This window comes from Manis pentadactyla, chromosome 3, assembly GCF_030020395.1.
Source record: "Manis pentadactyla isolate mManPen7 chromosome 3, mManPen7.hap1, whole genome shotgun sequence".
Lineage (NCBI taxonomy): Eukaryota > Metazoa > Chordata > Mammalia > Pholidota > Manidae > Manis > Manis pentadactyla.
Window position 1 is genome coordinate 2828264 of NC_080021.1, and position 23434 is coordinate 2851697.

The following is a 23434-nucleotide window of genomic DNA, read 5'->3' on the forward strand; positions in this document are numbered from 1 at the left end:
GATTAACAATTACACTGAAAAAATCACACAAGTCTTATCTGTTTTCTCTTTGTGGGAAGAGGAAAACCTGTGGTCTCCAAGTGTAAGGACTCAAGCTGACAGGTGAGGAGAGGAGAGGCAATACTTTCTGAACTACCATTTGAAAAAGCTCTACTTGGAAAATTTGACCTGGCATTAACCTTCAACGCCAGAGAAACTAAAAGCTAGAAGTTATTTTTTCTGTGCCGCAATTTTAGTTCATTCAGGTATTAAAATGATAGAAATCAAAGAAAACAGAGAATATACATAGTTTATAGTCTAGGAATTAATCGTTCCACATATTGCTATGATGACGATTGAGATCAAACCTGAGTAAATGGAAGAATTCATTTACTTTGTAATGATCATTAAAAGTGATTAAAGTTAAAAAAAATTTCAGTTGGTGAATGTAAAATCAATAAATGTATTCTCTTAAGACATTTAGCAAAGGTATGTAAACTCAGTTAAGTCCTGTGACAGGTGGGCGATCTGTATTATTCTTACATGCTTATAAATAATACTGCTCCAATTGAAGGAAAATCTAATCTTAACAGTCTTTTATTTCTGTGTTTCTCCTTCTTACCCTGTTCCCAGTAAACACTAAGAACAGTAAATTGGCATTTTTAGACCAAAAGCTTTCATTTTGTGTAAGATGGCTTAAACAAGAGACCCTATGAAATAAGATCCGGAGATGGAAGGAGATTCGAAGGTGCGTGTGGGGGACAGAGGACTAAGTGGGGAGGAATCTGCTGGGGGAGCTTGAGGCAGGGCGGTGACCCAGGTCACACAGACACACCCGCTGGCCACTGATGCCCCGGAGGCCGTGATGCTCCAGCTCAGCTTTGCGCCCCTCCCCAGGGCAAGCTCACTGCCCAGGCGCACAGCCCGCACAGCCTCTGCCCTTCCCGCCGTCCTTAGACCAAAACACCCGCCATCAGAGAAGGAGCACACTGGCGGAGGAGGGCGAGGACTCTGGCTGTGAAAGTGCTCAGACGTCCCCTCTGCTTCCCTTCCAGCTGCCCCGTCACCAGCACTGCTCAGAATCCCGCAGGGCCCTGTGCTCGGCTCTCAGCCTCGCTAGGGAGGTGCCATGGGCCAGTGCCCAGCAGGCACAGAGGCTTCCTGCGCTGCTGGGGTCACTGCCTGCCTGGGCGTAAGCCTCCTGGTGACAGGTGCCTGCTACCAGAGCCGCGAGGGTAGGAAACTGCTGGTGACAAAGCAGGGCCTCTTGTTGAGGGCTTACCACGAGCTAAAGCTCATGCTGGCTCAGGGCCAATTTGGTTCCAGCGAGTGTCACCTATTCAGAGACCCCCTCAGGCTCATTCGCCCCCTGGCCCCCGTGACTCTTTGTCAGGCTGCCTGTTTCACTGTCTTCAGTACCTGTCACTACCCACTACCTGACAGTCCTCTGCTTCCTGTCCACTTGCCTGGCCCCCCCTTCAGAACAGAGACCCCCATGGCAGCAGAGCCCTTGTGTCTTGCTTATCACTCTGTTCTCAGCACCTAAAACAGTACCTGGCAGAGAAGGTGCTCAGAAACACTAACCCTAAAGAATGCATATACTGCAACAACATAGCCCCACAAAGCCAACGCAAGAAAGGTGCGTGGCCTGGGCACAGAGGGGGCAGGGCTGCAGGACATGGCTGCACACGCAGCCCATGTGTGTGTGGGGGCCTACCTGACCCCAAGAAGTTGCCTCACCTGCCCAGGCTTTAGTTGAGCCCTCATGTATAAAATGAGAACACGTCTGCCTTCGGAGTTGTTACAAGGATTACAGGGGATGCGCAGAGCGCTAGGTGTGGCCCCCCCATACAACAGGTGGTCGAGTGGTTACAGCTCCTGGTTCTGCATCACCTGAGGTTCTCTGATAGGAATCTGGCAGCTGAGGCTGCTGGGGTTCCTGCCTGCTGTGACCCTTGGTCAGCCTTCCTGGTTTGACTACACTGGCTCCAGGGACTGCCTCTTTTTAGTGCCTCCTACGATTCTGAAGGAGTAAAAATAGAATGGCTAATACACACCAAAACTGACCTGGGAAAAATCAGGGTGTGTACACTTCAATTAATTCACACATTCACGAGAAAGCCTGCATTTATTCTTCTGATGCCATATGAAGTCTCCGTAAAACCTGTGGGGACCATCAAAGGCACCGGGAGCGACTCATGGCAGTGTCCGGGGCGCGGATGTGCGTGGCGATGGAGCGTGCAGAGCACGCCCACTGCAGTTAGCGGCACTCGCTGCCTCCTCGTGAAGCACGGGAGGCACTGATGGTGCCTGGACCAAGTCCTCAGGTGCCAACCCCGGGCTTGTTTCCCTAAGGATTGTTGACATGGATTTGGTTCTATTTCCTATTTTCTCCCTGCCTTTTAGGATAACAGGATAGCACTACACTGATCTGACAGTATTTTTGCATAATTGGGGGCCCCTGAAATACTGGACCCCAGGCTGAAACTGCCTGGGTCCCCCAAATAATGGCACGATAGAGCAAAATTTGAAGGAAAAAAGGAAAGAGGCTTAAAGATCTGGGCACCAATAAAGGAAGCCAGAGCTGCGTTCTCCACTTCATGGCGATGACAACTGACGTCACCGAGAGCTCACCATATGCCAGACGCTGTCATTGACAACCACGGCTGCTGTCTTCTGAAGCTCAGGAAATCCCATCAGGTGGCTCTGTTACCACGAATCCCTGTTTCCCAGGTAGGCAACGGAAGCACCCAGAGGATATGTTTTTCAGTGTTCCTAAGAGCCGATCAGTGGGGGCTGGTCTTCAGACAGCGTGTGGCACAGAGCCTGGGCTGCGAAGCTCCCAGCTTCATTCTTCATTATCTTCCACAACACTTATGGGGACTCTAATTTGTGAGACCAGATTCCCTATGCTATGAAGCCCCGGATTGTCCCTGGGCTCTTTGGGACATGCCCCTCCCCACACCAGCATGGCCACGGTTTCATACCTGGGCCTGCACACCTGGGAGACAGTTTCAGGATGCCTGGCCTGTGAGTGAAATATTTCAAAATAAACATTTTTATAAATGGAGATGTCTAAAACCTTGGAGAACATTTTGATTTGAAAGGTTTGGTATGTAATTTGGTGGGAAAATTAAAATGACATGAAGATGTGTTAACAGGACAGAAACTGACAGCTCAGAAATTTTGAAAGAAAAGTATGGAGTTCAAGTTTTAAAGCAAAAGGTAGAAGAGACACAGTGACTTCACTACTGACAATGTTGACACAAGTGCACGTCAAAGGCTGATGCTCTGCCAGTGAGGAGGCTGATGCCACCAGTGTCGCTGTGAAGGGTCAGTCTGGAGCCTGGGCAAGACAGCCAGTGGACGGCAGCTAACATCACTTGGTTGTGAACTACTGGAAGTACACAAAAGCCTCCAGGCTCACAAACTTCTCAAGTGCTGACAACCTGCTGAATTTCCCAGGGAAGAGGGGGAAGACACTGTGATTCTGTCGCCACACCTCCTCTCCTTGTCTGTCAGGAGACGTGACCCTTTTCTCCCTGGGCATGTGTGCCTCGGCTCGGACACCTGTGCCTCTGACAACCTGCTCCTGACTGGCCTCCTTGGGAAGCCGGACAAGCCATCCCCACACAGCAACGCCCCTACCATGATGAGATGACTTACATACTTCAGTGCGACTCATCACTTTCTTAGCTTCTCATCCCACCCAGATGACTGGGGCGGGCCACTGACCCTGTAGGCATGGAGAAGCACAGGCAGCCAGGAAGGGCCTGACTGTTCTCTAGTATCAACCAGCTGCATAAACCTAGACAGGGGTCAGCAAACTTCTGTAAAAGGTCAGACGGTAAAAATTTTAGAACTCTGCTAGTCACACAGTCTGTGCTGCAGCTACGCAACTGTGCTGCCCAGTTACAGATGGTAAGCAGCCAGATGCTACATGAACAAATGGGCACAGCTGTGCCCCAGTAAAACCTCACAGATGGACACTGGAATCTGAGTTTCGTACAGTTTTGATGCCACTAATACTATTCTTCTTTTGATTGTCTCTCTAATCATTAGAAATTGTAATAACCCTCCTTAGCTCCAGAGGTAGCACAGGGGCAACAGGAGGTAGGCTGTTTGGCCCAGGGCCTTCGTTTGTGGACCCCTGACCTAGACCAAGTGATCAACCCTTGAGACTCAGCTTGCTTGCCTATAAAAAGGGGGTAAGACTACTTGCCCTGTCCACCCCATTGTGTCAGGCAGGTCATGCACAGAGGCATCTCCATACACAAGCACATGGCAGGAAGCACCTGTGCATAAATGTGTGTGTGTGTATGCTTCACAGTAATTGTCACAACAGCACAGGGCCTTTTACAGTGAAGACACAATCAACGAAGCAGTTGGCTCAGGATCATTCTGCTGTCAGTCATGACAGGACCAGCAGGGAAATAGCCAGGCTGGAGCCTGAGGCCTGACCATGTGTCTTCTAGCAGCTGGGACTAGTCTATATCTCAGCCCCCAATCATTAGTCCCCCACTGGCCCAACAATGTGGACAATGCAGTGACAGTCTGAGTCACTGCTGTGAGAATCAGGAGTGACACTAGCCAAGTGCCAGCACACAGGAAGCTCTCCATGCAGAACCGGCCACCTAGACACCACCAAGGAGTCAGTCTCAAAGGGAAGCTCTGATCTCCTGCCTCCAAGTCCCAGGAAGAAGATGCGCTTTTCCAAAGTCATGTTTAGTCAAGATCTTTCACTGCAAGGGCTTTGCTCATTGTGCTCAAATTATGGACTCTTAGCGCCAGCAGACACCTTCAGTAAAAGCATTCTTCCATTTACTGATGAAAAATGCAGCCTCCCCACTTAATTTCAGTTTATAAAATCTAAGTCCTTTAGTGTAAAAGAGTATAAAGTTTCAGGCAGGAAGTACACCAAATAAATGGGAAACGTAAGACACAACTGGTGACTTTTAAATTTCTAGTTTATTAAAAACTATCCTTAGCTGCTTAAAAAATAATCATTATCACTATTGCTGATGTTTCTCCGATTACTTCACACAACTCTTAAAAATCACCTTTTCTTCTTCTCCCCCACTACCTCATTTCCCACTAAGAACTGTTACATGTACATGTATATCCTGTACTGGGGAGCAGTGTGTGGACCTCCATCACTTACTACTTTCAAGTATGATTAATCTTGTTGAATAACATTTTGACAACTTTTCTAGAAGTCTTAAGTTCTAATAATGGAATCTAGAAAATTCACTATGAACATACACAACTCAAACATATCACTGAGACGTGATAAAGAAATGGACAGTTACCTTTTCCATGACAAATCCCTAATTTTTAGGAGATCATTTGTTCCACCATCATTTTTTCAAGCTTGTTGGATCAAAACCACATTCTGCCTTTCATTAAATACTGAACTATATTTATATCAATAGATATCCCATACTTGTAACACAAACGTGAAAATAAGTATTACCGTCCCCACTAATTTCATCTGCAGATCCAGGTGGCGTGCAAAGAAAGGGGGAGCAGAAACAAGGGAGGGGAGAGAGGGAAACACACTATTAAAATGACAAGTCATCACAGGGCAAGGAAAACAAAAATTATCCCCAAAAGATAAAAGAGAGGTGGTAGCAATTAAGTGTATTTACTTGATTTAAGGTCATCAGGCCAAGTTTTCAGCTGTTAACATTATACAAAGCTACACAGCAGCCCTGTAGAGTTCACACTGGATTCTATGCACTGAGCAATATTAGTTTGATTGCCTCTCACAATTAAGCATTAAAAATGGCTCTACTTTCCTCAGAGGGGATTTGTACCTGCTTAGCTAAAATGAAAACTAGTCATTAATGTGTACAGGAAGGAAAAGCAGGGGACAGTGCAGTCTGGCCCTCCCAGGAGCCACTCGTGCTGTCATGTGTGAGCTCCTACCAGGCCCAGCACACTCGTGAGGAGCACTACGGATGGACAGTCAGGTTCGTTTAGTGTCTGCAAAAATTCCTGTTCTGATTACTACAATCTTTGCTTTCCTAGAAAACTCTCCAGGTGGCCTGGCTGCCTCTACTTTAAGGCATTCCTGAGTATCTGCTCCCAAAGCATGAAAAGCTACCACTGGAGCTTGTCATGACCAAGTTCTGTATTAGGGACCCACAGTGCAGAAACATGGTATCACTGGCCCCTATGGTAACACTAAGACCCTGCAGACGAAACCGGCAAGCTACTTCTCACCCCGGCATGCATTTAAAACCCCCAAACAGGCAAACAAAGAGGTGTCTGTCAGGAGAGCTGCCCAAAGACAGTCAATGGAAGAGCTTGCCCCAGGCACCACTGCTGGGCAGTGGACAGAGCACACAGACACCCGACCACAATGTGCAGCGCTCAGCCATATACAAGCGTCTGGCACACACACAAGACACCCGACCACGGCGTGCAGCGCTCAGCCGTCTACAAGCGTCTGGCACACACACACACACACACACCCGACCACAATGTGCAGCGCTCAGCCATATACAAGCGTCTGGCACACACACAGACACCCGACCACGGCGTGCAGCGCTCAGCCGTCTACAAGCGTCTGGTCAGATCCGCTGCAGACCCCGCTGCTAATGAGGCGCAAACAGGGTGCAGTACCCGAAGGAGCTTCATGGGAACAGAAGACCAAAGGGAGAAAGCGCCTAGCTCTCTTGGCTTTATGTTGGCAGTGACTGACTCCTTTATAAAGAGGCAAGCAGAGGAAAGAGAAAAACAGAAACACATTATTTCAATACAAAAAAAAAGTCATTACATTTTAAGGCAATCTATAAACACAAATACAAATTGCAATGCTTTCATTTGACTAAGGGCACACTTTGTTACCATGATTTAACTGAGTTTCAAAAAACATACTAGTACTTTAAAATGCAATTTCCTTTATCAGCAAAGATTAGCACTATATACAGAAACTTTCAGCCAATCATACGAGTCTCCTAGCTCTGAAGAGCCAGCCGAGTGAAGGTACAGATAGCATTACAAGTAACAAAATGGTAAAAAATCAAACAAGACAAAAAACAAACGCTAGTAAAGGATTCAAGAATCTTGTGAACATCACACATTCAAATAAACAAACAATTGTAGAAACCAGCAGAGCTTGATTTGTGAAAGAGCTTTACAAGCAATTTTTCCCAAATCATCAGCAAAGACACTTTAAGTGTGTATCTAAAAGAAATCACCTTCACATAAAAAGCTGGCCACATATGAATATGCAGGTGGCAGAGCCCCCCTCTTTACTGGTGTCATCTGATCATTCACTCCCTCGTTCATATCCTTCAAGTTCATTTGAAAGTCAGCTCTCTCCGTATTAGGCACTTGCAGATCAACGAGACACAGCCCAGCTCACCAGGAGCACAGAGCAAGGTAAAGCAGAGCAGCACAACACCTCATGGTAAAGGCACAGCAGACACATGCCAGAAACAATGGTGTGCAGCCCTTTAAGACTCAGCAGTGATAACGTGGCCCACCAGACACAGGTGTCATGCAAAACTTATCCACAGACCAATATGGTCCAGGAAAGAAAGGTGAGGACCTGAGATGTGGGCCCAGGGCAGCATGTCAGGACTTGCGGGCATCACTGACATGACAGAGCAGAACAAGAACTGAAGCGTACCATTTAGCGGCATTTTCAAACTTGCTGGAATTCCAACATTTGCCGAGTGTTCCGTCTTCCACCCTTACTATGTACCAAATTTCTGGACTTTTGGGTGGCGACCCTAGAGAGTGGAGCTCTCTGGTTCATAGGTTAAGAACATGGGCCTGATGTGAAAACTGAATGTACTGGGTCAGGCTGGATGGAATTCCTACCTGGGGAGGGATGGGGGTGTCAACAGGGATGAAATAGGAAGTGGACTGTGGGAAAGAGAAGAGCATCCTGTCAGTATGAAACTTCCCGATTTCAGTAATTGTACTGTGATTGTGTAACATGTTAAGCTTGGTCTTCGGAAACACACACCAAAATATTTATAAGTGAAAAGGAACACCATGCCTGCAACGTGCTTCCAAAAGGTTCATGGGGACAAAATAGACTGAAGGACCGAGTAAGTGGGCCAAAACATAAACATAATAATTCGAGCAAAGAATGTATGAGACTTCAGTTTACTACTCTCACAACCATTCTCTGAGCATGAAATTACGGAAACAAAAAAACACAAGAACATGTATTTGGATTCAGACACTGGGTTCACTACTCACTCCCCAACCTCGGAAGCGTCTCCCAGCTTCTGTACCTGGGTTCTTATTTGGAAGATGAGGTAGCAACAGAAGTGTCCTGAGATACAAGCTGAGAGAGATTCCACGGGACTCCCTGGGCACCTTGCACAGGGACACCACCCCTTAGGGGCTAGCTATCCCTACTTTTCTATTGTTTTATTTTATTTATAAACTGAAGATTCTTTTTTTAGGCTTAAAATGTAAGCAATTTTTTAAAAATGTAAGTACAAGTTTTCTTGAGTAACAGCAAGAATATTACCCCACATCATTAAAAAATGTGTTAGGCACCTTTTACTCCAGATGATTACTTGAAGTACATTTGTTGAGCACCTACCATGAGCTAGGCGCACTGCACAAGTACAAGGGGGACACCACTGAAATGGGCCCCCAACTCCTACCTCACTGACCTTGTGTTCTGGTATAGGGAAAAGACAATAAACAGAAAAGTAAATATGTGGTACGTCAACAAGTGCTATAGACAGAAACAAGCGCAAGTGGGGCAGGGGGTGTTTGCTTGTGGGGCTGCCACTTTGAATACAGAAAGAGCCATCTGCATAGGCAGAGGGTGGTGCAAGCACTGGGAAGAAGGCCTGGGCAGAGCAAGCAGCCAAGCTCTGCAGAAGTGAGCCTGCGGCACTGAGCAACAGAGGTGGCTGTGGCAGAAGAGACCTAGTACCCGCGGTGAGGGCTCCCGCATCAGGCAGATGGGAGCGGCAGGGAGAACCGCAGGACTTCTGGAACGGCCCATGGAGTGAGGGAGTGACAGGACCTGGGCAAGGACACTGCACGGAAAGCAGGACCGTGAATCTATCTGGGGGACTAAACCAATCAGGATTTGCATGGACTGGATATGGGAGGAGAAAAGAGTAGCACCGAGAATCACCCAAAGATTTTGGTCTGATCACCAGAAGAAAGGGACCGGCAGGAAGCCCAGCTGGTCAGTTTGGGATATAAGTGTGAGACGCTTATTGGTCATCAGAGCTGGTATTGTAGGGAGGCATTTGGCTGCAAGAGTGGAGTTCAGGGAAGAATCTGGGGTTGAGATGAAAAGCTGGGAGTCACAAGCATAAATGAGGCATGAAATGCAAGGATTCCTTATGGGGTGCCTGCAGCTGGCAGGGTAGAGGCCCAAGGACTGAGTCCCAGGTCCTCAGACATGGAGGGGTGGGACAGCCAGAGGGAGGGAGGCAGGAAGGAAAGCAGAGGAGGGGAAGCCTGGAACCAAGACACGGACAACTTCCCAAAGGACGAAGACTGAGCAGCAACCACTCCTCTGAAGGAGCCAGTGGGGTGGGGGTGGGGTCAGAGGGGTCTTTCAGGGTGGGGAAACCACAGCGTGTGATGTGCTGACAGAAAGACCCAGAGAGGGAGAGGAACCCTGATACCAGGAGGGCAGGAAAAGTCTGGGTAGGTGGGACAATTCATGTACCATGAGACAGGGGCAGGCAAGACGTAAGGACAAGATGCTCGCAGAGGCTCCCAGCTGACTGCGTATTTTCCCAGCTTAGAGTGAAGGGTCTGCGCTTTCAGAAGAGAAGGTTTAAGTGGCCATCTGGGTCAGTGGCAGTGAGAGTGGACAGGAAAGCACAACACAATGGGCAGCATCAGGGCCCCACCTGAGGCATATGGTCAGGGATTTAAAGAGAGACCAAAGCAATGTGGCTGTTTTTGCCATTAAGGTTTAGCTGCACTAGAGCGGGCACAGGGCAAACAGAGCTGGGTTTTGCCAGATACGTAAAAGAAAGCAAGAGCCAGATCCGGATTAAAGATGGCAGCATGAGAGGTAAGACAGAGACCTCCTCTCAAAAACACATATAATATAAAAACAAAATTAATACAACTGATTCTGAAAGAACAACAGAAAAGAAGGCTGTACCAGACTGCATACACCTGGAGAAAAGAACAGACCTCATGGAAGAGGGTAACGTACCAAAGCTGTGACCTGGTGGGACCCAAGCCCTCTGTACACCCCAGCTCACCGGTGGGAAGAAGAGAAATGGAGTGGGGACAGGGTGGAGGCCTAGGACTGCTGGACACCCAGCCCTGGAGATCTACTCTGGGAGCACAAACCTACACTGCATGGTGCTCTGGAGATTAGTGGGGTTGAAAGCTAGGACAGGCAGAACACTTGAAGAGACTGAGATTCTAGCAGCTTGTGGAAAACAGGAATCCACACCCGGCTGCTCTGGGACAAAAGAAAGGCAGATAGTCTGAGACTTCCTAACAGCAAGACGGCTGCTAAAGGGGCAAGGACTGCACAGAGCTCACTGCACAGGAGAAAGGACGGGGACAAAATTGTCTGGGCACTCTGTCCAGAAGATTGGGAACTTTCAGAGCTTCAGGTGCTCCATCCCCTTGGCTGGCTATGCAGCTCCCAGGACCCCCACCATGAAACACAGCCCACTGGGCCTTCCTCCATGCCAGCCCACACTGGCTCACAAACCAGCAGCCCCTGCCCTGGCATCAGGCCAGCCAGAGGGAGGCCCTGCCTACAGCAGCTACAAATACAAAGCATAGAGGCTTACACTTATGCACTCAGCCCACTGGTTCTGGCAGTGGAGACAGGCACAGCAGCCGGAAGCAAGAAACAGATCTTTCCTTCCCCCAGGCACCAGTGCCACTCCCCTTCAACCCCGACAACGCTCCAGGGGCTGAGCAGCTCAAGAGAGTAGAGGTTCTAGGCAACAGAGGGTGCCACACACAAATATGAAATCTCAAAGGAACCTAGCTCAAACCAAAATCCCGCAAACACCAGAAAAAGAGCCAAGTGAAACTGAACTTATCAATCTTGCTGAAAGAAATTTCAAAATAAAAATCATAAACATGCTTAAAGAGGTTAGAAAAATATTCAAGAACTCAGGGATGAATTCCGGATGGAGATTCAATCATTAAGGAATGCAATACCTGAAATGAAAAATACAATGGAGGGATTTAAAAGCAGATAGATATAGTAGAGGAGATGGTAAATGGAATAGAAATTAGAGAAGAGGAATTCAAAGAAGATGAGGCACAGAGAGAAAAAAAGGATCTCTAGGAATGAAACAATATTGAGAGAACTGTGTGACCATTCCAAAAGGAACAATATTCTCATTATAAGGGTAACAGAAGAAGAGAGAGAAAAAGGGATAGAAATTATCTTTGAGGAGGTAATTCCTGGAAACTTCCCCAGTCAGAGGAAGGAGATAGATTCTCAGGCCATGGAGGTGCACAGATCTCCCAACACAAGGGACCCAAGGAAGACAACACCAAGACACATAATAATTAAAATGGCAAAGATCAAGGACAAGGACAGAGTCTTAAAGGCAGCTAGAGAGAGAAAAAAGGTCACCTACAAGGAAAACCCATCAGGCTATCATCAGACTTCTCAACAGAAACCTTACAGGCCAGAAGGGAGGGGCATGATGTATTTAAAACAATGAAGCAGAAGGACCTTGAACCAAGATTACTTTACCCAGCAAGATTATCATTTAAATTTGAAGGAGCACAACAATTTCCAGATAAGCAAAAGTTGAGAGAATTTACCTTTCAAAAACTATTTTGGAGGGACTGCTATAGATGGAAGTGTTCCTAAGGCTAAATAGCTGCCACCAGAGGAAATAAAACCACAGAAAAGAAAGTCGAACAATTAATTCCTAAACAGATGCAAAATCAAATCAACTACCCCCAAAGTCAATCAAGGGACAGACAACAAGTACAGAATATGACACCTAATATATAAAGAAAGGAGGAGGAAGAAAAAGGAGGGGAAAAAACCCTTTAGGTTGTGTTTGCAATAGCATACTAAGTGAGTTAAATTAGACTGTTAGATAGTAAGGAAGTTACCCTTGAACCTGTGGTAACCACGAATCTAAAGCCTGCAGTGGCAATAAGTACATACCTACTGCTAATCACCCTAAGTGTAAATGGTCTGAGTGCACCAATGAAAAGACACAGAGTCACTGAATGGATAAAAAAACAAGACCCATCTATATGCTGCCTACAAGAGATTCACTTCAAACCCAAAGACATATAAAGACTAAAAGTGAAGGAATGGAAAAAGATATTTCATGCAACTAATCGAGAGAGAAAAGCAGGAGTTGCAGTACTTGTATCAGACAAAATAGACTTTAAAACAAAGAAAGTCACAAGAGACAAAGAAGGGCATTAGATAATGATAAAGGGGTCAGTCCAACAAGAGGATATAACCATTGTAAATACCTATGCACCCAACACAGGAGCACCTACATATGTAAAACAAATATTAACAGAATTGAAGGGGAAAATAGAATGCAGTGCATTCAATTTAGGAGACTTCAACACACCACTCACTCCAAAGGACATATCAACCAGACAGAAAATAAGTAAGGAGACAGATGCACTGAACACAACACTAGAACAGATGGACCTAATGGACATCTACAGAATACTCCATCCAAAGCAGCAGGATACATATTCTTCTCAAGTGCACATGGAACATTTTCAACAATAGATCACATACTAGGCACAAAAAGAGCCTCAGTAAATTCAAAAACATTGAAATTGTACCAAAAAGCTTCCCAGACCACAAAGGTATGAAACTAGAAATAAATTATTCAAAGAAAACAAAAAAGCCCACAAACACATAGAGGCTTAAGAACATGCTTCTAAATAATTAATGGATCAATGACCAAATAAAAACAGAGATCAAGCAATATATGGAGACAAATGACAACAATAATTCAACAATGCAAAATCTGTGGGATGCAGTGAAGGCCATGCTAAGAGGGAAGTATACTGCAGTACAGGCCTACCTCAGGAAAGAAGAACAATTCCATATGAACACCTAAACTCACAATTAATGAAACTAGAAACAGAAGAACAAATGAGGCCCAAAGTCAGTAGGAGGAGGGATATAGTATATTAAAGACTAGAGCAGAAAGAAATAAGTCGAGAAGAATAAAACAATAGAAAGAATCAATGAAAGCAGGAGCTGGTTCTTTGAGAAAATAAAGAAAACAAACAAACTCCTAGCCAGACATATCAAGTTATGTCTACACACATAAACAGAATCAGAAATGAGAAAGGAAAAGTCACTATGGACAGCACTGAAACACAAAGAATTATTAGAGAATACTATGAAAAATTATATGATAACAAACTGGATAACCTAGAAGAAATGGACAACTTTCTAGAAAAATACAACCTTCCAAGGCTAAACAAGGAAGAAACAGAAAATCTGAACAGACCAATTACCAGCAACGAAATTGAATTGGTAATTTAAAAACTACATAAGAACCTGGACCAGATGGCTTCACTGCTGAATTTTATCAAACATTTAGTGAGAACCTAATACCCAGCCTCCTAAAAGTTCTTCAAAAAATAGAAGAGGAATGAATACTTCCAAACTCATTCTATGAGGCCAACATCACTCTAACACCAAAACCAGACAAAGACACCACAAAAAAAGAAAATTACAGACCAACATCCCTGATGAACATAGATGCAGAAATACTCAACAAAATATTAGCGAATCGATTTCAAAAATACATCAAAAAGATCATGCATCATGATCAAGTAGGATTTATTCCAAGGATGCAAGGATGGTACAATATTCGAAAATCCAAGATCATCATCCAGCAGATCAACAAAAAGAAGGACAAAAACCACATGATCATCTCCATAGATGTTGAAAAGCATTTGAAAAAATTCAACTCAACATCCATTCATGATAAAAACTCTCAAGAAAATGGGTATAGAGGGCAAGTACCTCAACATAATAAAGGTCATATATGACAAACCCACAGCTAACATCATACTGAACAGTGAGAAGCTGAAAGCCTTTCCTTTAAGATCAGGAACAAGACAAGGATGCCCACTCTCTGCACTTTTATTCAGCATAGCACTGGAGGTCCTCGCCATGGCAATCAGACAACACAAAGAAATAAAAGGCCTCCAGATTGGCAAGGAAGAAGTCAAACTGTTCCTGCTTGCAGATGACATGATGTTGTACATAAAAAACACTAAAGAATCCACTCCAAAACTACTAGAACTAATGTCTGAATTCAGCAAATTTGTTCTGCGATACAAAATTAATACGCAGAAGTCTGTTGCATTCCTATACACTAACAATGAACTAGCAGAAAGAGAAATCAGGAAAACAATTCCATTCACAATTGCATCAGAAAGAATAAAATACCTAGGAACAAACCTAACCAAGGAAGTGAAAGACCTATACACTGAAAACTACAAGGCACTCATGAGAGAAATTCAAGAAGACACCAATAAATGGAAACACATCCTGTGCTCATAGATAGGAAGAATTAGTATTGTCAAAATGGCCATCCTGCCTAAAGCAATCTACAGATTCAATGCAATCCCTAACAAAATACCAACAGCATTCCTCAACAAACTATAGCAAATAGTTCTAAAATTCATATGGAATCACAAAAGACCCTGAATAGCCAAAGCAATCCTGAGAAGGAAAAATAAAGCTAGGGGAAATATGCTCCCTGACTTTAAGCTCTATTACAAACCCACAATAATCAAGACAATATGGTATTGGCACAAGAACAGACCCATTGACCAATGGAACAGACTAGAGAGCCCAGTATATACGGTCAATTAATATACAATAAAGGAGCCATGGATATACAATGGGGAAAGAACAGCCTCTTCAACTAGTGTTGGCAAAACTGGACAGCTACATGCAAGAGAATGAAACTGGATCACTGTTTAACCCCATACACAAAAGTAAATTCAAAATGGATTGAAGACCTGAATGTAAGTCTCATAAAACTCTTAGAAGACAACATAGGCAAAAATCTCCTGAATATAAACATGAGCAACTTTTTTCCGAACACATCTCCTCAGGCAAGGGAAACAAAAGCAAAAATGAACAAATGGGACTACAACAAGCAAAAAAGCTTCAGCAAAGGACACCATCAGCAGAACAAAAAGGCATCCTACAGTATGGGAGAATATATTTGTAAATGACATATCCGACAAGTGGTCAACATCCAAAACATATAAAGAACTCACACTCCTCAACAACCAAAAACCAAAAACCCAATTAAAAAATGGGTGGAGAATATGAACAGACAATTCTCCAAACAAGAATCAGGTGGCCAACAGGCACATGAAAAGATGCTCCACATCACTAATTATCAGGGAAATGCAAATAAAAACCACAATGAGATATCACCTCACACCAGTTAGGATAGCCAGTATCTAAAAAAATATCAACAACAAATGCTGGTGAGGATGCAGAGAAAGGGGAACCCTCCTATACTGCTGGTGGGAATTTAAGCTAATTCAACCGTTGTGGAAAGCAATATGGAGGTTCCTCAAAAAACTAAAACCAGAAATACCATTTGACCTGGAAATTCTACTCCTAGGAATTTACCCAAAGAATACAAGTTCTCAGATTCAAAAAGACAGATGCACCCCTATGTTTAAAACAGCACTATTTACAATAGGCAAGAAGTGGAAGCAACCTAAGTGTCCATCAGTAGATGAATGGATGAAGAAGATGTGGTACATATACACAATGGAATACTACTCAGCCATAAGAAAGAAACAAATCCTACCATTTGACATGGATGGAGCTAGAGGATATTATGCTCAATGGAATAAGACAGGCAGAGAAAGACAAGTACCAAGTGATTTCCCTCATTTGGGGAGTATAACAATGAATCAAAATTGAAGGAACAAAACAGCAGCAGACTCACAGTCTCTAAGAAGGGACTAGTGATTACCAAAGGGGAGGGGTGGGGGAGGGCAGGTGGGGGGAGGGAGAAGGGGATTGAGAGGTATGATGTTTAATACACATGGTGTGGGGGGATCATGGGGAAGACAGTATAGCTCAGAGAAGACAAGTAGTGACTCTGTGGCCATCTTACTACAGTGATGGACAGTGACTGCAATGGGGTATGGGGGGATTGGATAATATGGGTGAATGTAATAACCACATTGTTTTTCATGTGAAACCTTCACAAGAGTGTATATCAATGATACCTCAAAAAAGAAAAAAACAAATTAAGAGCCGGGCACAGGTGGTGGAGGTGGACTCAAAGCAATGTTGGAGGTGGTGCTCAAGAGCATATGGGAGAGAAGCAGGAGGGCATTCAGCTAGTGACCATCGGTGGAACTGAGGGGTTGGGGGCTGGAGAGAGCAGCGGGGTCTGGCTCTGAGACCTGAAAGTCACAGCAGGTTTGAGGGACGACGGTCTGGAAGGGGCAAGGAGAAGCCAAGGCTACTCAGCTCCCGTCCAGTCCTGTGCTCCAATGGCTGAGCGGAAGAAAACCACAGCCATGGCTCTGACGGCCAGTTCTGGCCTGAGGAAGGGGCCCCCAGGCTCTGAGGAGAGGCTGTGGCTGCAGGAGTCCAGCAGCTATGGGGGAAGGCGGCAGGTGAGGACAGAGCAGGGTGTGGCCCTGACATGGGAGTCTGGGGCCTCTCGATGAGTTGGTATCAACGGGGATAAAGGCCTAAGGAGGTTACTTGGAGTGGTCAGAACTTTCCTGTTCATCTTTACTTACACAAATAAAGTAATAGCTCCCTTTGACCACAGACCTCTCAGTATCATTCCTGTCCTCAGACTTACAGTTTATTCCTGATGATTCTGAACTTCATTTGAGCCCTGCGTTCTGGGAAAATAGGCCTTTTAGCAAATCATCCAACCTGCGATGGTCATGGGAAGCCTCTGTTCCCCACCTCCCCACCCCACCCACACAATGTTAAAATTCAATGAATTCATAAAGATCCTCAAAAAAGAAAGCTCCAGAGAAAAACAATATCTGACTGGGGAAGCATCTCGTTATTTTAAAAACCAGCAAATAGCGGGAAAAGGCCGTTCTCTTGTCATTGTAGTAGGAACCGTTCCTCGGGGCACCTGAACAGCTGGTGAGGGAGTTGTCTTTTGATGTATAACAGCTAAATAAGTGAAGAAGCACCACAGATTTTACATGTCACCATTCTGTAGGCTCTAATGAGACCCAGGCATGAGCATCAATAGCAGGGACCTCCAGCAGGTAAAACGCTCACAGGAACTTTATAAGGAATGGGTCAAATACACCGACGGGACTTAATGTCACAAGGAGAGACAGCCAGGTGGTATGTGTATCACCTATGGTGTATTCTTGTTAAAAACCAAATAAAGCAAGCCCCAAACCACGGAGCTCCAATCTGATCAATGCTCTCTCAATAGGAAGTACAGGAAGACAAGGCCACGGAGGAATGCACTCAACACACGTCACAGAGGTACAATCAGCCAGGTCCAGAGAGGGGGCCAGCATAAGGAAGAATTTCTTCAACAGATAAACTGCAATTAAAAAAAAGAAAGGAAAATAAAAAAAGAGGAGGCCTTGCAAACAAGGAGGAAACACAGGAGGAGACAGGAGATGCAGCCAAGTTCAGCCAGTCCTGCTTGTCTGACTCTTGACTGGGCAACACCAAGGGTGAAAGTGGTAATTACAGAAAGCTGAACAATGACTGGACAGTTGGCAGTAAGGAACTGCTGTTAATTTTTTACAATATAGTAACATTGTTAAAAAAGATGTCCTTATCTTTTAGAAATAGTTATAGATGAAACTTGCCTTAGATTTCCTTTAAAATAATTGCTGGGGAGTACGTGTTTGTGGAAGTGGGCACAGGCAGACAAAGTTAGACTGGCTATAAGTTCCCAGTTACAGAATCTGGGTGATGAGTACTTGGAGGACCATCAGGAAATCCCATTCTCTGTCTGTGTTTGTATATAAATTTCCGAATGTGTTTGAAATCTATGATAAAGAATTTAATAACTTCAAAATTCAAAAGCATAACTATATCCATTCACTCATATGGTTTCTTGCTTGTAAAAGTATTAAATGTATTTTGTCTTGACTCATGCAGTTTGAATTTAATAATTCCACAAGTATTACATAGCCACAACATGCTACAAACTAAGAGGAGAAGGCCTTTGGTCCAACTATAGAATGCATATTTTACAAGTTTCATGCCTTCTTTTAAAATTTTTCTCAGTTAAGAAAAAAATGGGGCTTTTTGATGTTAGCACTATTTGTTTTTAAATTTAGCAAGATGATACTTGGGGTTCTTTTATTTTAGTAATAAATTTAGAAACAATGATTAAAACGTACTCCCTGCTGTGTTAACAAGCTTAGTTAGAGGACTGAAAAGGTTCATGAGCCAAGTACCCTCAAACACTGCCGGTCATGGGGCACAATTCTATAAAAATGAAAGTGTGTTCGAAGTCTCTCATGAAGCATTGCACTGCCCCCTGACAGGGAGGTGACTGGGAGAAGACGGGCATGCTCTCTTTTCTGGAAACCATGCTAACAGGGCTAAGAGAACAGATCTGTGTGGCCTGGAAAGAGTTAGTACAAGTAAATATTCTCATTAAATTTTGTTGCACTCATTGCTCTGCTCGTCATTTGGGGATTTTTCCATTTGCAAGTGTCTCTGGCTGCTCCCTGCCAGAGGGCCTGTGAGTCCTCTCTCCACGGCTGTGGCTGAGGGGCTGGGTCCGACTCAGGAAGAGGAGCCAGAGGCTGTTTTGCTCCAGGTCCTTCCTCAGTGTACCACTTTAATATACATGACACAGACATTTCTTCACAAGTACCTATGTGGCTCCAGAGTATTTTTCTCAACTCCTTTAGAAACGAGGTGAAGGCTATGTTAAGCAGCACAAATCTCAACAGAGGCAGAGCTCAGATGAAGCAACAGTGATGGGAGAGGGAAGGCAGCTCAACGGGGCACTGCGACTGATCACTCACACGACACGACCGGCACCCCGCCCATGCCCAGGGAGAGACGACAGTAGGCCTCCCACGGCCAAACGTCTAACACCAAACTGATTACAGAACCCTATCAAGACTGTTGAAATCAGAAGAATTTCCAGTAAGCCAGGTACTAGGAACAAATCAATAACATCTATTCACCACTTTGTGCACATAAATATAATCAGTAGCATTAATTTGATTAAATTATGTCACAGAGTGTAATTTACAAATTTAACTTCATATGTACTAGGTGACAATACTCTAAATTAGGGCACTTAAATTTTTTTTAATTCCTAAAAGTATTTACATCAAACCTTGAGCAGTAGACAGAGACTCCCTCACAAGCTACAGTTATCAAAAACGAAACTAGGATGTGAACCAGACAAAAGAAACTCTTTCAAACGTGAATAGAGATTCTTGAATTTTAACGGAAGAGTGTCAGAGATGCGTCGGCACTACGCCGTTCCTGGAAGTGCTGGCGGGGACCCCGGGGAAGCGCGCTCAGACGCTTCGGAATGGCTCCGCCCCTCCACACGCGCACGTCCTCAGGCTTCCCCCATGACTGCAGCGCGGTCGGACGGAAAGACGATGGGCCTGGGCTTCAGTCAGGTTCTCTACTGCCCTACTACTGAGCAGTCGTAACCCAGGCTATGCCACCTCAGCTCTGAGGCTTCATTTCCTCATGTCAGGTGGAAATATAATGAGGAAGACTGTCCCGAGGTTTGACACAACGCACGAGAACGTGTCAGGCATCATCTCTGACCCTCATTCACATGCACTACCCACTTGTATTTACAGAGCAGAACAGCAACAGATTAGTAACAGACCTAGTATTTCAGAGACCATGGGAAAAAAGAGAAAGAGCACAATAATTATCATGGACTATATACATGCCATCTTATATTTTACAGATCTTTACACTTTATAAACCACTTTTGCATATATAAATTAGTTGGAGAATTTATAATGAAGCAGTTTAATGTAAATAACATTTATTTCATTGAACATATTTTAATTTAGAATAATTTTTAGTTACCAACTTGAGAAACCTACAAGTAGTAAGAGGACATGATGCTGCGTAACAACTAAACTAAAAGAATCTGTTACAAAGTTAAACATTTTTAAAAATTGTAATAAATACTGAAGAAGTATCATTAAAAAGGGCTCAGCAGAAGCAGTCAAGCCAAGTAAATCTTTCTACTGATAGAGAAAGGTCATTGCATTGTTTTTCATGACAGAGACACAAAAGAGAAAGCTGTCTTACACTCTCTGCCTCATCATGTGTGATCCGCACCCAGAACAAGAGTGATGGGCCTGGTGTTAGTGGTGTCGCCATCATGCCAATCTTGTGTTCCTGGCTACGCTTAAGGTCTTACTGCCTGAGTAAGGGCCTGGCTATTAAAAACCAAGCAAACAAAAAAAATCCAGAGTTTATGCCTTTGAAACATTTACAATTTACCTTTATTTACTGACTGTCCGTTGAAACAGCACCATCTCTGGGGAACCTGCCCCTACACAAGCTCTGGTGCCTGATCTGGCCCACGCAAGTTGACACCTCACTACAAGCATCCGCCTCTAAGTTCACAAGTATCCTATACACTTAATCATTACGCTGAAAATTTACTTTAGGCCCTGAGAACAATGTGCCCAGGGCAATGTGCTTGTTATTTTTTAAATCTGTTAATCTTACAATTTTTTTTAGAGAAACTGTCTAGATTTAAAAACTAAACTCTCCATATATTCAACATCAACTCTAATATGATCTTATTGAATATAATCTGATAACTACATTTACTTTGCAATGAAATATGAATGAGTGCCTGGCATTTCCCCTCTGGAATGTAAGAATATTGCTGTTTCCCAACGAGGGATCCATCAAGACCTGAAAACTGCCTAAGGTTATCTAGATCCTCATCCTTCTCGGCCAGCCTCTAAGCCCCTGCCCAAAACCTCCACAGAAAGCTTCCAGGACAATTTAGTGAAGAGCTCATAGGGAATTACTTCAGTCCAGTGATTCAATGATTCATTTAAAAACAGTTACTAAGCACTTAAGTGCCAGAAAACAGTTAATTAGAACGTCTTTACCTAAGATGGGGTTGTGGACTAGTGGACAAGATGGTTTCCAAAATAATTACACCCCTTTAAAGATTATCCTTAATAGAAAGAGGTACACTGGAGTACAATACTCCAAAGGAGTCCTGGAGCAGTCAGGAAGGCTTCTAGGAGGTGGTGACATTTGAACCTGGTCTTGAAGATCAGCTAAGAACTTTTCAGACGGGGGAGTCAGACAAGTCTCACTCTCTCCATCTTCCCAAGTGCTTCTTCATATGCACTTGAGGTAAACTCCCTTTAATTGGTATAGAGAGGCCATATCGCCCACAGGGCAACAGTGGCCCAAGTTCCTATGCTAGCTCCACCATCAAGCTGTGTGGCGGGGAACACTGTTTACTGTCTCTTCTCATACCTGAGAAATGGGGCATGATGGCCTGGTAAGGCTGTCCCAGGAATTCCGCAATGTCTAGCGCACGTGAAGGTTTGATGCTGTGCACACCACCCTGAACACCTCCCAAGAAGAGTCCCGTCCCCTCCGAGCCATGTAGCTGTGTGTGACCCTGGCCACGCTCCTGAGTCTTGACCACCCTGCTCACTGCATCCCCTAGCCCTCTACCCTGCTCTCTGCTGTCTAGGCTGGGACCTGCCTGGGTTTGCCAAGCTCCTGCTTTGCGGTTCAGAGCCACTGTCCCTCCAAGTCTGAAAGCCTACACCTCTCACTTCATTCAGCTGCCTGACTACGTGTCACCTGCTCAGAGGGACTTTTCTTGACCACAGTTTTAACTGGCCTCCTCACCATCGCTCTTTCCTGCTTTGTTTTACTCAGTGCCTCTGGACTGCCTCCTCCACACAATGCCAACTCCAAAAAGGAAGAGACTTGGCTTTGTTCCCGATCATACCTCAGCAGTCAGAACAGCTCCTGCACACAGTGGGCACACAGTATGTGTTGACTGAATTAAGATAAGATGATGTTAAAACTGGAATAATACCTATCTTGCAGGGTTTTCACTGAGATGGCACATGACAGAAAAGCCAATAAGCAAGGTGGCATAGAGAGTGCAGCCTCGCCCCACCAGCCTGAAGATGGAACGGGCTCGCTAGGGGGGAAGCAGAAACAGAGATACAGTTGCATGGGGATCCAGGAGTGGCAGGGTGCAAAAGTCCCCAGGCTGCAGGACCCAGAAAAGGTTAGGTTCTGGTAAAAACATGGGTTTTCTAAGTATCAACTTAGCAGCTTATGGGCTAAGTTTAAGGCAGAGCTCCAGCTGGCCATGCTGGTATGCTGTCACGTTTCATAGTTTTCGTAGATGCTCTGAACAGACCACACCAGTCAGCCCAGTGCCACTGGCATGAGAAAGCAGTGAGAGGCATGACCAAGGCTAGGAATCCAGAATCTCAGGGCTGTGCCACCCACCCAATGCTGAGCGCGCTTCACCTGCCCCGTGATCATCAGAGGGCTGGGCCTCCAAGAAGCAGCACTAATGACTCACTCTGAGGAAAGCAAAGACCGGCCTGCGACCACGCCAGAGCGTCCCAGCTCCTGGGGCAGATCGATCAGAGCTAGAGGTAAGGAGCTGGGTGGAGGGGCACAAGCCCCGACTGTATCTGAGTGAAAAATGACATGGAGGAGACAGGGAGGGGAGCGAGGGAGAGGCAGCCATGGGCAGGAGATGGAAGGCCTCTGATGGCCGAGCTGGCATCCTCCACTTCATCTGATGGACAGCACTTTATCCCTGGGAGTTCCTGATCAGAGAACTGCCTATTTAAGTCAAATCATGTGATAGCAATCAAGTTAATTAACAGAAAAGGGACAGATGTATGAACTCCAAGTTAAGATACATAAATAGGAAGAAATGAAGGAAGGCAGAAACATAAAGGAGGGGCTGGCTGGGACAGGCTAAACCCAGAGGTTTGATGATGATCAGTTGCTCAAATGACGCCAAGGTTTAACAACTGAACTGAGGTCACTGATTAAAGGGGATTAGGCAAACAGGAGAACAAACAAGATGTAAAGGTCCTATGAGGACCTGTTTTGTTCTGTCACCAGGTGAAGGGCCCAGTGAATTAGCAGGACGGCTCAGCTCTCTCCTCAGCATGCACGCGTGGCAAACGGCAGCTGGTGCACACTGCCAGGGTCACTCCGAACACTGCTTTTCGTCTGGCAAGGAAGACAGACCAGCCTGCTTATGAATTACTCAAAGCTAGCTCAACTCTCACCTATTCTAGGGAACATCCTTCAATGCCCAGCGACTGCTCCCACTCTGGACTCAGGGCACACCGACAGGATTCTTCACCGCAGTACCACTTTGGCACACGATGGCCATCTCTCTCCGATCAGATTGCAAGCTTTCTGAGGGCCTGGGGTACATCTGCCACATCTCCTGTTCCCACCACGGACTGGGTAAGCATTGTGCCCAACAAGGACAACTGC

At 45.1% G+C, this 23434-nt stretch overlaps 1 protein-coding gene across 13 annotated transcripts in view; it reads right to left on the bottom strand.

Annotated features, from left to right (window-relative positions):
* Positions 1 to 23434, bottom strand: part of PTK2 (protein tyrosine kinase 2) — a 294240-nt gene that overhangs the window by 70139 nt on the left and 200667 nt on the right. For 7 of the 13 annotated variants that reach the window (XM_057497658.1, XM_057497652.1, XM_036922895.2 and 4 more), the window contains 2 exons: positions 6607 to 6687; positions 5453 to 5470 (listed from right to left, as the gene is read on the bottom strand). The exons of 2 other annotated variants lie outside the window; for them this stretch is intronic. In XM_057497658.1, coding sequence (XP_057353641.1) covers positions 5453 to 5470; positions 6607 to 6687 — 99 coding nt within the window. Of the gene's footprint in view, positions 1 to 5452; positions 5471 to 6606; positions 6688 to 7184; positions 7496 to 7618; positions 7641 to 23434 lie in introns of those variants that run through there. 4 more of the 13 variants (XM_057497654.1, XM_036922927.2, XM_057497660.1 and 1 more) reach the window with 3 other exon arrangements.